At 36.9% G+C, this 15,683-nt stretch overlaps 1 protein-coding gene across 1 annotated transcript in view; it reads right to left on the reverse strand.

The window, feature by feature from the left end:
- LOC128662700 (protein-glutamine gamma-glutamyltransferase E-like) overlaps nucleotides 1-15,683 on the reverse strand; it is a 91,523-nt gene that overhangs the window by 8,496 nt on the left and 67,344 nt on the right. Inside the window, exons 8-12 of the mRNA XM_053716592.1 lie at nucleotides 15,309-15,412; nucleotides 12,288-12,530; nucleotides 6,013-6,339; nucleotides 3,354-3,514; nucleotides 463-596 (exon numbers count right to left, since the gene is read on the reverse strand). Coding sequence (XP_053572567.1) covers nucleotides 463-596; nucleotides 3,354-3,514; nucleotides 6,013-6,339; nucleotides 12,288-12,530; nucleotides 15,309-15,412 — 969 coding nt within the window. The remainder of the gene's footprint in view (nucleotides 1-462; nucleotides 597-3,353; nucleotides 3,515-6,012; nucleotides 6,340-12,287; nucleotides 12,531-15,308; nucleotides 15,413-15,683) is intronic.

The raw sequence follows: 15,683 nt of genomic DNA on the forward strand, positions 1-15,683 counted from the left end.
ATTTAAAAAAAGTCTTTCTGAAGCACTACATGACAGGAAATAGTGCTGCTATCTACTGCTCTTGCTAATTTGATAATAGAAGTAAATTGGAAAGTTGCTTAAAATTTTATGCTCTATCTGAGTCGTGATATAAAAATTTTGGGTTTTATGTCCCTTTAAACACATTTTAAAGTGTTTATGTATCAATAGTTATTTTGGTACTTTTATATTTTAATATTATATTTATAGGTAAGGAAGACCCTGTTAAACATACGGGGCTTGTAGTGGATATATACATTTATAGATATTACTTCTGCTGTAAGGTGGAGTATATGGGGACATTTGGATGAAATAAATTAAACTGGTGTTTGTTCCTATTTACTTATTTCTCTATTACTACAGTATCTGTATTACTGTCACATAACCCTTTTACTTCTGCCTTTGGCGTTGAGACGTGCTAGTAAAGTGATTATTCATACTTACTCTTTTGTAAATACTCTTTCTATCAAACCGTTTCCTTCCACCACCAAATAGCACTCATTTAGTGTCTCAGATAATGTGTTCACAATCGTAACCTCTGCATCAAATGTTGTCTTTAAAACAGCCTCATCCGGAAGCTGCAATAAACATTTAAAGAAGAATATTACAAAATTAAAAAAAACCCCATCATTAAATATTTCTTACATTTACAATATAGACCTGTATATGGAACATGAATGTCGAATTACTTTTTTCTGCTTCAGTATATGAGTCATATGTACAAAGCTGGTGTGGAGCAGGTTCTCAACTTGAGAACTAGTACGCCCAGCTTTGTATACTCTAAAGTATAATTACACACTTGTGTGTGCAATGCACCCCCTTTCTCTCGTGAGAAAGGGACCTGTCAATCACCCCGAATTCATAAGTTTGGAGTGATTTTAGAGATTGTGAGAAGCAGTGGTCGGATGACTTCTGCTTCTTACACTGCAGAAAGCAGACTCCGCAAGGGCTCCATTGAAGTATTTGCTGCTTAATACTGAAGCAGTACTGGACATGTGCTCAGCAAGTCTATCCTTTACTTTTTCTCTCTGTCTCCCCCTATCTCTCTCTCTATTTTTCTTTCTCTGTTACTTCTTTTCACACCCGCACATATTTATGTATACATTGTTAATTAATCCAGTGTCCAAACAGGGTTTCAAAGTAGGAAGGTAGTCATAATCGAGGTGAGGTCAACTTTACAGCCTCTCTGATAGGTAGTAAAAATCATTGTAGAGAACATTTTCATTCATACTAATAGCTAGGGCAATACATTCTCTAACTGGCTGTATTGGCCTTTGTTGTTTTTTTTTATTATTATTAAATTATTTAAATTTGTTCTGTTTAATGTAACAAAAAGCTATGATTATGTGCACAACTGGAGCAAACATGCAAAAAATAAAAAGAACTTGCATGCTTTTTTAATGGCATCATTACAATATTGAAGCTCAATCCTATTGGCTGATTGCATCAGCCAATAGGAATTTTTCTACTTTAATTCCTATTGGCCGATAGAATTCTATCAGCCAATCGGAATCCAAGGGACGCCATCTTGGATGACGTCATTTAAAGGAACATTAATTCAGGAAGAAGACATTGAAACAAGAGGATGCTCCACGCCGGATGTCTTGAAGATGGAGCCGTTCCGCGCCGGATGGATGAAGATAGAAGATGCCGTCTGGATTAAGACTTCTGCCCGTCTGGAGGACCACTTCTGCCAGCTTGGATGAAGACTTCTTCTGGCTTCGTTGAGGATTTCTTGCCGCTTCACTGAGGACTTCTCCAGGCTTCGTTGAGGATGGGTGTCGGCTCTTCAAAACTGTAAGTGGATCTTCAGGGGTTAGTGTTAAGTTTTTTAAGGATTTATTGGGTGGGTTTTATTTTTAGATTAGGGTTTGGGCAATTGAAAAAGAGCTAAATGCCCTTTTAAGGGCAATGTCCATCCAAATGCCCTTTTCAGGGCAATGGGGAGCTTAGGTTTTTTTAGTTAGGTTTTTATTTGGGGGGTTGGTTGTATGGGTGGGGGGTTTTACTGTTAGGGGGTGTTTGTATAATTTTTACAGGTAAAAGAGCCAATTTATTTTGGGCAATGCCCCGCAAAAGGCTCTTTTAAGGGCTATTGGTAGTTTAGTTTAGGCTAGGGTTTTTTTTTATTTTGGGAGGGCTTTTTTTATTTTGATAGGGCTATTAGATTAGGTGTAATTAGTTTAAATATCTGATAATGTCTTTTTTATTTTGGGTAATTTAGTGTTTGTTTTATTTTTGTAATTTAGGTAATTGTATTTAATTTATGTAATTTATTTAATTGTAGTGTACGGTTAGGTGTTAGTGTAACTCAGGTTAGGTTTTATTTTACAGGTAAATTTGTATTTATTTTAGCTAGGTAGTTAGTAAATAGTTAATAACTATTTAGTAACTATTCTACCTAGTTAAAATAAATACAAACTTGCCTGTGAAATAAAAATAAACCCTAAGATAGCTACAATGTAACTTTGTAGCTAGCTTAGGGTTTATTTTATAAGTAAGTATTCAGTTTTAAATAGGAATTATTTAGGTAATGATAGGAATTTTTATTTAGATTTATTTTAATTATATTTAAGTTAGGGGGTGTTAGGGTTAGATTAGGGGTTTAGGGGTTAATAAATTTAGTATAGTGGCGGCGACGTTGGGGCGGCAGATTAGGGGTTAATACATGTAGGTAGGTGGCGGCAATGTTAGGGACAGCAGATTAGGGGTTAATAATATTTAACTAGTGTTTTTGCCACGGGAGTGTGGCGGTTTAGTGGTTAATATGTTTATTATAGTGGCGGTGATGTCTGGAGCGGCAGATTAGGGGTTAATAATTTTATTATAGTGTTTGTGATGTGGGAGGGCCTCAGTTTAGGGGTTAATAGGTAGTTTATGGGTGTTAGTGTACTTTTTAGCACTTTAGTTATGAGTTTTATGTTACAGCTTTGTAGCGTAAAACTCATAACTACTGACTTTAGAATGCGTTACGAATCTTGCGGGATAGGCTGTACCGCTCACTTTTTGACCTCCATAAAAAAGCTTGTAATACCGGCGCTATGGAAGTCTCATTGAAAAAAGACTTTATGCAAATTGCGTAAGTTAATTTGCGGCACGGCCAAAAAAGTGTGCGGGACAGCTGTACCTACAAGACTCGTAATAGCAGCGTTAGTGAAAAAGCAGCGTTATGAGCCTTAACACTGCTTTTTTACTCATAACGCAAAACTCGTAATCTAGGCGTATACTTGGTCATTTCAATTTCTCTTTAATTACATTAATAAGAATTGCATTGTGGTGCTTACCTGGATAATTGCAAAATATACTATATGGCTAGATTGTATTAATTTGCGTACCTTTATGCTTATTGGGGGTTTCGCTAAGGTGATGTCTCGTTCCAGCAAAATCCGTTCCTCTGAACCTTCTACCTCACACAAAGCAGTAACACGAATCATGTTTTCTTCACTCAGATATTTTCCATATTGGGCATAGGTTACTGGGATAGATATATGTTTTTCTTGGAAAAAACAAAAGGATATATGAGCATGTCTTTGTCTAAAACTATTGGCTGTTCTATACACAACTATTGTGAAATTCTGTCTGTTCTTACAAAAATACAAATACTGCTTCTGATTTAGGACTAGATTACAAGTGGAGCACTAAATCATTGCGCGCCCGTTTGCGGGTGCATGAAAAATAACCAGTAATTACAAGTGGCACATTATTGTGCACTAGTATTAAAAAGTGGAGAGCTGATATGGATTGCACGCAAGCAATATTTAGTACTCCACTTGTAATTTAGGCCTTTATATACATTGGAAAGGCAAAGGGGCCGGATTTACTAAGCAGCAGATGCTGCTCATTCTGTTCGAGCGGACTGCAATTATCCCAATTGGGTCACGATTGGTTGGCGGATTGCAATCATCCCGATCGATTGGCTGCAAATGTGCAGGAGGCGGCATTGCACAAGCATTTAACAAGAAATGCGTGTGCAATGATAATAAATGCAGACAGCGTATCCTTTCGGCATTTATCAATGTTGGGTGGACATGATTTGCTACAGCGAATGTCCAACCCCCAGTTAATAAATCAGCCCCTATACCTGATAAGAAAGACATTTAATTAAAGGGACACTTTTCTCAAGTAATCCCATGATTCAGATTGAGCATGAAATTTAAATCAAATTTCGAATTTACTCCTATTATCAAATTATCTTAATTCTCTTGGTATCTTTATTTGAAATGCAAGAATGTAAGTTTAGATGCCGGCCCATTTTTGTTGAACAACCTGGGTTGTCCTTGATGATTGGTGGATAAATTCATCCACCAATAACAAAGTGCTGTCCAGAGTATTGAAACCAAAAAAAAACTTAGATGCCTTCTTTTTCCAGAAAAGATAGCAAGAGAACGAAGAAAAATTGATAATAGGAGTAAATTCTAAAGTTGATTAAAATGAAATGCTCTTTCCGAATTGCAAATGAACAAATTCGGGTTCAGTGCCCCTTTAAATATCTGAATCTTTAATATTTATTGTCTACTAAGAACTAAATTCACACTAAAGGCCTATTTGTTAATATTAAAAATGTGCTATCATTTACATGAAAGTATAAATATCACATAACTGTTTACATTTCCTTGTAATGCTTATTGACGTATAGGTACTTCCTGCTATGAGCAATTTTAGAAAATATATAACCAATAAGCATTAACAGAAAGTGCCTATTAGCCAAAGAAAGGCCCAGATGCCGAAATCAAAGGAGGGCAACTTTGACCCCACTTCCCTAGGAGTGGACGTTTTAGAAAGGGGCATGGTTTTAGGAAGGGGTTGAAAACCCCTGATGGGAAGTGAGGTCACAGGTGTCCCTCTCAGGAGCAGCACGGTAGAAGGTGTTGTCCAGCCCTCCCTCCCTATAGTGTGGCTTGGGTAATGCTTGTCACAGCAATGGCAGGGTGCTTGCTATGTTCTATTGAGGCTTACGCCTGATGGATAATGGCTTGTAATTGTGGAGGTGTAGCAAAAGGAAGAGTGATGGTGGATGCTCCATCCTGAGAAGGCTTGGGGGCTTATAGTGAAATAAACCAAGCACTGAAGTGTTTTAAAAGGTGTTTTAATATGTTAAAACTTAAAATGTTAACTTATTATTTGGTTTGGTTTTAATAAATAAGCTGCAGCCTTTTCTCTCCCAACTTGGTGGTCTTGTCTTTGATACTCAAGGGAACGAATGACTTAGAAATGTGGGGTCATGAGTATTACTAGAAAGTGCCTATCAATCAACTATAGCATTATTAGGGAGTACACACATGATACTACTGTATTTGTTTCAGTGTAAATTTAAATAATGTTTTCTTGATTTTGCATAAAAAATTTAATTTTGTTTACAGTGTCCCTGTAATATACATTTGACAAAGCAGTTGCAAAACAAGCATCAGACATCTGCATTCCTGCTTCTCGGTGTAATTATTGATAATATATGTGGTTTATAACTACTATGAATGAGCATGTGGGCCAATACCTATTGTGGAGTTATTTTTTTTTTTTTGGAGATGTAGCAGGGGAAACCCAGATTTCTTAAATAATTACCAAGGAGTACAGCAAAAAAAATAGACAGGGTTCTTTTGCTCCGTATACGTGTGTGGTTAATGGTAACAACAATCTCTTTTAGATATTTATAGGGATCTTTTGTACTCAATGTACACTTGGTAATAGGCATAATCACCCATGTTGTGCTGATCTCACATAGATTATATGCTTTAGATGTTGCTGCACTGTACTGCTCATAATAGAAGACACAAATGAGGAGTGGGGAGCATATATATACTGTATATGTTTTTTACTTGTGTTTTATATGTTTGTTTATCTTAAGGGTTTTAGAAAAAAATTAAGTTTTACTCTTAGACTGCCCTTCTTTCCCAAATTCTATATTTATATATTGGATATACCACTAGGCTCATTAGAAATTGTGTGCCAGAATAATGCTCTTTCCTTTCTGTATTTTTCTTACGTGAATATACATACCTTCCTCTGGACCCAGTGAAATAATCTTTGCATCCGCCCAGAGTGCACGCCAACGTCTTCCAGTGTACAAAATAGAAGATGAATTCAGATTCACAGTAATCTTGATTTGGTTCTTTATCAGGTTTTTTAATCTTAGAATCAAACTTACATCCTGGCCAACTGTAGGGACATTTGTTATTGTAAAATCTCCAGAAAGTATTGTTCCCTGGGGTGACTTTTCCGATATTCTTCTTGGGAAATTAAGTAAATTTTTTTCAAGGTCTGCCATAGGCCTTTCATAAAGCTTATTAACAGCCTTCTCAAAAACATGTCTTTCGTTATCAGAGCCTGATTGAAAAAAGGGATAATATGTTATACATAAAAGGGTAACACCTAATGCTAATTTTATATTGCTAATTACTTTTAAAATATATCAAAAGTATATATTTGTAGAATATCATTATCAGTTCCAAAACATAATAAATAGAAAATGGTCTACATTTTAAAATACTAATGAGTTAAAATTTTGGTGTTAAGCATCATATGTTTATTGTGATTTATTTTCTTAAAAGTAAAGAGATGATGAATAATAGTCATACACTTAAAATGCACACATAAGTGCTGACGCATTCTGCAAAGCAATGAACTGTTTTTTAAAGAAACAAATAGGATTGACAGCAGTAATACTTTCAGAAACTGCGTGCAATTTTACTTCAGAGACTCTTTATAATTTAAAAGCTGGTAAAATACTTTGTCACACGTTATAGATACATCAATAAATAGTTAAGTGATTTTGGGTGAACAAACTCTATATTGAAAAGCTTAAGACAGAATATAGAATCATACTCGCTATAGATTTTAATGTGTGCAGAAATTTAATTATAGACCGCTCCCAAAATACAAGGTTAAAAAAAAAAAAAAGCTTAAAAAACATTCATATCCTCTAATCATTGCAAGTCATTATTTTAACTTTCTACTCCTCAAGAATAGTAATCTCTCTCTCTCTCGATATAAATAAAATGTTAATGTTTCATGGATTATATATTGTATATTAGGGATTTCAAAAACAATAAGACAAGGTGAATAATGTCAGCTCCACGTCAAGGGTTTGAAATCTACCTATCATCTATTTGAATATGAATTCACAAAAGGTAGAACAACATGTCATCTCCAGTTTATTCATCTTAAAACTGATACGGAGTAACACAATTTCATCATTATTTTATCCATTTTTTATCTGGGATTGCCAAGCGAAATAGATACATTTACAATTTCACAGTTTAATATCCCAATAGATTGAGAATGCTAATTTAATTTAATCTTAAACATTTATTTAACATGGCTAAATATATTCTCCTTTATTTGACCAAATATACAACTTAACACAAGTGGTACTGAGTTACATGATTTCCCTACTTGGAATAGCTAAATTATACCTTTCAGAAATCTTATATGTTTACTATCACTAATTAATTTTGATGATACCATTAATGCAAACTTTTCTATACTTGGCTTAGGATATTTATTTATTTTTGTAGTAGTAACTTATTTTAGTCATGCAATGCGATGTTGGATATACCACCAATTTATGCCACACCTTCTGTTTCCAGACCCAGTCAACCTGTAACTAGTGATGTTGTGAACAGTTCGCCGGAGAACAGTTCCCGGCAAACATAGCTTGTTCGCGTTCGCTGCGGCGGGCGAACATATGCGATGTTCGATCCGCCCCCTATTCGTCATCATTGAGTAAACTTTGACCCTGTATCTCACAGTCTGCAGACACTCCCTCCCAGACCCTCCCAGCTCCTGGACAGAAGACATTTTAGATTCATTCTGATCCTGCATTCTTAGTGAGAGGAGGGATAGTGTAGCTGATGCTGATTTTATAGGGAAATTGATAGCTAGGCTAGTGTATTCAGTGTCCACTACAGTCCTGAAGGACTCATCTGATCTCTGCTGTAAGGACAGCACCCCAAAAAACCCTTTTTAGGGCTAGAACATCAGTCTTTTTTTTTTTTTTTTTGTAATCTAATTGCATTTGCCTGCCTGTCAGCGTGTGTCAGGCTCACAGCATATACTGTGCCTACTTGCTCAGTGCCACCACTCATATCTGGTGTAACATTAGTGTGATTTTTTTAAAAAAAACTTTTACATCAGTCTGCTAGTGTAATCTAATTTCAGTTGCCAGGCCAGCCTGTGTGTCAGGCTCACAGCATATACTGTGCCTACTTGCTCAGTGCCACCACCAGTCATATCTGGTGTAACAGTAGTGTAAAATTTTTTTAAAAAAACTTTTACATCAGTCTGCTAGTGTAATCTAATAGCAGTTGCCTGCCTGCCACTGCCAGCCTGTGTGTCAGGCTCACAGCATATACTGTGCCTACTTGCTCAGTGCCACCACCAGTCATATCTGGTGTAACAGTAGTGTAAATTTTGTAAAAAATGTTTTACATCAGTCTGCTAGTGTAATTTAATAGCAGTTGCCTGCCTGCCCCTGCCAGCCTGTGTGTCAGGCTCACAGCATATACTGTGCCTACTTGCTCAGTGCCACCACTCATATCTGGTGTAACATTAGTGTAAATTTAAAAAATTTTTTTTTTTACATCAGTCTGCTAGTATAATCTAATTTCAGTTGCCAGGCCAGCCTGCGCATGCCAGCCTGTGTGTCAGGCTCACAGCATATACTGTGCCTACTTGCTCAGTGCCACCACCAGTCATATCTGGTGTAACAGTAGTGTAAATTTACACTAGTGTAAATTTTTTTTAAAAAAACTTTTACATCAGTCTGCTAGTGTAATCTAATTTCAGTTGCCAGGCCAGCCTGCGCATGCTAGCCTGTGTGTCAGGCTCACAGCATATACTGTGCCTACTTGCTCAGTGCCACCACCAGTCATATCTGGTGCAACATTAGTGTAAATTTACACTAGTGTAAAAAAATTTTAAAAAAACTTTTACATCAGTCTGCTAGTAAAATCTAATTTCAGTTGCCAGGCCAGCCTGCCACTGCCAGCCTGTGTGTCAGGCTCACAGCATATACTGTGCCTACTTGCTCAGTGCCACCACCAGTCATATCTGGTGTAACAGTAGTGTAATTTTTTTTAAAAAAACCTTTTATATCAGTCTGCTAGTGTAATCTAATAGCAGTTGCCTGCCTGCCACTGCCAGCCTGTGTGTCTGGCTCACAGCATATACTGTGCCTACTTGCTCAGTGCCACCACTCATATCTGGTGTAACATTAGTGTAAATTTAAAAAAAAAAAACTTTTACACCAGTCTGCTAGTGTAATTTAATTTCAGTTGCCAGCAGGCCAGCCTGCCACCGCCAGCCTGTGTGTCAGGCTCACAGCATATACTGTGCCTACTTGCTCAGTGCCATCACTCATATCTGGTGTAACATTAGTGTAAATTTAAAAAAACATTTTTTACATCAGTCTGCTAGTGTAATCTAATTTCAGTTGCCAGGCCAGCCTGCCACTGCCAGCCTGTGTGTCAGGCTCACAACATATACTGTGCCTACTTGCTCAGTGCCACCACCAGTCATATATATCTATCAAATCTATCTATTTATCTATCAAATCTATCTAACTATCAATCGTATCTATCAAATGTATATTGCATCTATTGATCTATGTAATCTATGTATCTATCTATCAAATCTATCTATATTATGGTTGTGCAAATGGACTGTTTGCGATTGTTTGCGGTGCGTTACACAGGGAGTTTGGTCTGTCACTGTGAAGCGGGGGTAACACTTACACTACCTGATCGATATAACATCATACCTGATGTTTTAAAGCACATTATTCCAAACAATTTAGGAATGTTAGGTGATTTATGCCCTTTATGGCTTAAAACCAGACTGTGCATCAACTATGTAATTTTCCGTGCGAGTTTTGCCATGGATCACCCTCCAGCATGCCACAGTCCAGGTGTTAGTCCCCTTGAAACAACTTTTCCATCACTATTGTGGCCAGAAAGAGTCCCTGTTGGTTTTAAAATTCGCCTGCCTATTGAAGTCAATGGCGGTTCGCCCGGTTCGCGAACAGTTGCGGAAGCTCGAGTCCGCCGTTCGCGAACCGAAATTTTTAGGTTCGCGACATCACTACCTGTAACTTGTAAGGACCATCCAATTTATTTTGTTTACATGCTGTCATATGTATCTGTATAATTTGTTTTATGCTGCTATATATATTTCTTTTTTTAAACTGCACTACATAATTTGATAGCACTTTTCAAAGAAATGGGTATGATAATAATAATAACAATCTATTTTATAATCGCGTCTGTCGGTGCTGCCAGTTGCACACGTATCCTCAAAGGAAAAAAGAATCCACCTGTATGCGGCGTAGGCAAAAGAAGCCTTACAAAAAACACGTAACCACCCGCAAGAAATAAAAAAAACCTAAGCTCCCGCACAAAGTATAACAAAAAACCCCTAACCTCCCGCACAAAGTATTAACAAACACCGAAACCGCCAACATTGCAAAATAATAAAGTAATTAACCCCTAATCCGCAAATAACATAATTAAATTATTAACTCCTAAACCGCCAACCCCCCATATTGCAATAAAACTAATTAACATATTATCCCCTGAACTGACAAACCCCCCCATCACATTAAACCTAATTAACATATTAACTCCTAAACCGCCAAACCCCCACATCCCAATAAACCTGATTAACCTATTAACCCCTAAACCACCAACCCCCCACTTCGCAATAAACCTAATTAACCTATTAAGTCCTAAACCACCAACCCCCCACAATGCAAATAACTACTTTATTTACTATGCCCCCTAACCTAACACCCCCTAAATTAACCCCAATACTAAGTTACACTTAAATGAAACCCAACATTAAATTAAAAAAAAAAATAAAATTACAAAAAATAAAAAAACTTTAAGATTACAGAAAAAAATAAACAAAAAAAACACCCACTAATCTAAACTAAACTACCAATAGCCCTTAAAGGGCCTTTTGTAGGGCATTGCCCTAAGATAAACAGCTCTTTTACATTTAACAAAATACTAAGTCCCCCCTAACAGTAAAAACCCCCCACCCACCAAACCCCCCAAAATAAAAAACCTAACACTAAAAAAACCTAAACTACCAATTGCCCCCAAAGGGGAATTTGTATGGGCATTGCCCTTAAAAGGGCATTCAGCTCTTTTACAGCCCATTAAATCTGTATTCTTAAAAATAAAAAAAATTTAAAAAAAATCCTAAAACTAAGCCCCAAATAGGTACTCACCGTTCCTGAAGTCCGGCGGAGAAGGTCTTCTTCCAGGCGGCTCCATCATCTTCTATCTTCATCCAGAGCGAAGGCGAAGCGGAGGTGCTCAGTGGCGTGGAGGCTACTCTTCATGCGATCGTCAGTCACACACTGAAGATTGAATGCAAGGTACCCCATATTTATTGGGGTACCTTGCATTCCTATTGGCTGAAATTTTGAAATCAACCAATAGGATGAGAGCTACTGAAATCTTACTAGCTGATTTGAACAGCCAATAGGATTTCAGTAGCTCTAATCCTATTGGCTTATTTCAAAATTTCAGGCAATAGGAATGCAAGTTAGCCCAAATTGAATGCGGTACCTTGCATTCAATTTTCAGTGTACGCCGGAGATCAGATGAAGAGGAGCTTCCATGCCGACGAGGATCGCCACTGCTGAAGACTGCCACTGAAAACCGTTGCTCCGGATCCGCGCATTGGGGAAGACCGCTTCTCAGCTCCGCTCCGCCTTTGCACAGGATAAAGATAGAAGATGATGGGCTGCCTGGAAGAAGACATTCTCTGCCGGACTTCAGGAACGGTGAGTACCTATTTAGGGCTTAGTCTTAGGATTTTGTTTTATTTTTTATTTTATTTTTTAATTTTTAAGATTAGAGATTTAATGGGCTTTTTATTTTGGGGCGGTTGGTTGGGTGGTTGGTTTTACTGTTAGGGGGTATTTGGTAATTTTTGTAAGTAAAAGAGCTGTTAAACTTAGGGCAATGCCCTACAAAAGGCCATTTTAAGGGCTATTGGTAGTTTAGTTTAGATTGGGGGTGTTTTTATTTTGGGGTGTTTTTTTTTATTTTTATAGGGGTATTAGTTTAGGTTTAAATTTTTTATTTTGGATAGCTCTGTTTATTTTTTTCTTTAATTTTACTTTTTTGTAACTTTAGCTTGGGGGTTTGTATTTTTTAAACATAGACTGCCCTCTCGTCAGGCTTATCACCTAGTAATAATAATAAAAACAATTGCCTGGCTGCACATAGGGAATGCAGGATTCACAAGTTGATGTCTGAATTTACCTTCTGGATATTTGTAGGAATCTGTGACATCCTCTCTTTCAAATTTCAAAACAGCTTTTGTGCTAATAAGTTTGCCAATATATTTGGTGTCATTTGATATTCTTTTCTTAGACCCATCACTGTAGACAATCCAATTTGCAATGTCAGCATTCACAGAGGCGAACATGAAGCGTACATCATAGTTAATATCAACATCACCTTCTTTAATAGCAACAACAGGAGCAGGGCCACACCGATAGACTCCTGGAAAATAAAATGCAGTTGAATTACCTGTATGATTTGGGCTAGATTATAAGTGGAGCGCTATCTTATCGCGCACCCGAAAATGGGCAAATTTGCTAACCAGAGATCAGATTTCTGGTTAATTTTATAAATGTTCCCCAATTAGTCCCAACATACAATGGTGTGTATTTTATTTTATATATATATATATATATATATATATATATATATATATATATATATATATATATATATATATATATATATATATTTACTTTTAGTAAATAGCAGTACCTTCAAGCATATCCCAGCACTTCACAGCATTTCACAAGTGCTTTGTAAAAATAATGTCCTTTTACAGTTCACAAGAAAAAAGTTTCCTCGAGCTGGGTAAATCTCTCGTAGGCATCAGTCAGGCTCCTATTTAATCTCTCACAGCTTCTAATTAACCACACCTGTGATTAGCTGCTTAATCAAAAACCTGAACTGGACAGCCTCACAGCTGTCTGGGATAATGGCCCACCCTTTTGTCCAATTATCCCAAACCACAGGGACCAGAACACAGTTTACCAACTGCATAATCAAATACACGCACTCTCTCCCTAGGGTTTTTAACTGAAAGGAGAAATACCATGTACAATACTTGGTCAATACTTGGTCTTACATATCTTTCATTTAAAACGAGGCCTTGCTTTCTGTCACAATATATATATATATATATATAATCATATACATTTATATTTGCTGCCCATCGTTGCGTGACTTACCCCCTTCACTGAGCTAATTCTCATGCTGTGTCTCACGGCATGAGTACGAGGTTCCCATTGGAGCCTATGGAAGCGAGCTCTCGTGAGCGCAATGCATCCGTGCAATGTGAATGCAAGGTTATGTTCACATTGCACCTCACTTGCAATACCAGCGCACATTGGCTTGCGCTGGTATTACTAAGTTGACAGCAAATATCGTTTTTGCAGAAGCAATATTTTGCACTCAACTTGTAATTTGGCCCTTTATTATTGATTAATTTATACATATTTTTTTTTTAATAAAAAATAGAACTTTAAATGATCCAGAAATGTACAACATATCTTTTTTTATGGGTCTGGAAGATTGAACTCCAAAGACAAAGTAAGAAAAAAAATTCTACTTTTGAGATATTCATTTTATAATCAGAGTTTGACATGAAACCCATGGTTCAGATAGACCATACAATTTTAGATTGTTTTCCAGTTTACTTCTATTATCAATTTTAATTAATTATTTTTGTATTCTTTGTTTCTGTGCCTTACTAGGAATGCTTTTCAACAAAGAATACAAAGAGAATGAAGAAAAGTAAATAATAAATGTAAATGGGAAAGCTGTTTAATATTGCATGCTCTATCTCAATCATGAAAAAAAAATTCACCTAGATTACAAGTTTAGTGGTATAGAGGGTACGAAACGAACGCAACAAAAGTTGCATTATTTCACGCTCCATAGCGCTGCCATTACGAGTTTTTGAAAAGTTGGCTTGTGCGTGCGATATGGTTGCGTTGAGCTCCATACAGCAAAAAATACAAGTGCTACTTTGACGTGATTCAAATGATTTGAACAGCCAATAGGATTTTAGCAGCCCTAATTCCTATTGGCTGATTTAAAATTTTCAGCCAATAGGAATGCAATGGTACCTCCAGTATAAAAGGGGTACCTTGAATTTGAATCCTCAGGGTTATTAACTTTAGTATAGTGGCGATTATGTCGGGAGTGGCGGAATAGGGGTTAATAAATTGAGCTGCAGATTAGGGGTTAATAGGTTTAATATAGTGTATGTGATGCGGGAGGGCCTTGGTTTAGGGGTTAATAGGTAGTTTATGGGTGTTTAGTGTACTTTGTAACACTTTAGTTATGAGTTTTATGTAACAGTTTTGTTGCATAAAACTCATAACTACTGCTCTCAGATGGCGGTACGGATCTTGTCGTTATAAGGTGTAACGCAAGTTTTTTATCCTCACTGCAAAACTCGTAATGGCAGTGTAATGGGAATTTCATGAAAAACGTCATTTTTTTGAGTGCGGGACTGATGTTGCGTTACAGGCTAAAAGGCTTGCGGTACAGCTATACCGACAAGACTCGTAACGGCTGAATTGCTGTTTTAACACTGAAATTACCATTTTTTCAGCGTTAAAACACAAATGCACAACTCGTAATCTACCTGAGTTTTATGCCCCTTTAACTACTTTATCTACTTAAGCCGTATACTGTACGGTGACTGTGTCTTGGACTGATATACCATAATGGAGTCTACCCCAGGCTAGCAATTGTAGAGACAGGGTCTCCCTGTGATCTCATACCTGTCAGGGGGTGCCTCTTTTTATGAGATGCATGCTGTGATCAGCATGTATCTCATGTTATTGCTGGAAGCCTGCATCTGAGACAGCAGTACATTGACTGTCAAAAATTACAGTTACTGTTTATACAATCACTATAACAGGAAGTCACAGTGATTGTTTACTTAAAGTGGAGCTTATATACTAGCATTCTGCAATGCATGCTAGTATCAGGCTCACTAGGAAATCACCAAATGCCTTAAGAGTGAAGAAGTCCAGTGATGCCCCATGGTCGTGTAATCACTGTGACAGACAGTATCCTTATGCATTCAGTGAAAAATCTCTATAAAATAGTGAGTCATAATAATGCATAAAGCAGATATTAATTTACCAGAACCTTAGCTATTATATTAGTTACCTCTAAATATACATTATACGTTAATAATTTGTAAAGGAGGACATTCTATTATTCAACCACTAGGAAATTACATACCATCACTTGTTTCTAGTGGTGTTCCATCCATTGCTTGCCAGCCATTATACTTTGGCCCAAGATCTTTGCGAACAAGCCAAGCTTCATTCCATACATGAAAATTCCTGCAAAAGGGGGGACATGACTAGATTACAAAACACCTAATAAAAAGGTATTTAAAAAGGTATTTAAAAGTCAAGAGGGATTTTTTACTTTTTTTCAAATCTATAACCCATATCATCCATAGTTGCCAACATTTAAAAAAAATTCCAGGGACACTTTGCAGCAAAGCAAGCAAGCGGGTTACTGGAGTATTGACGACCTACTGTTCAACTGCTCCGCCCACTCAGTTCTGCAATCAAAACACACCCATTTGAAAGTAATAGTATAATTTAT

The sequence above is a fragment of the Bombina bombina genome, chromosome 1 (genome assembly GCF_027579735.1).
Source record: "Bombina bombina isolate aBomBom1 chromosome 1, aBomBom1.pri, whole genome shotgun sequence".
Classification (NCBI taxonomy): domain Eukaryota; kingdom Metazoa; phylum Chordata; class Amphibia; order Anura; family Bombinatoridae; genus Bombina; species Bombina bombina.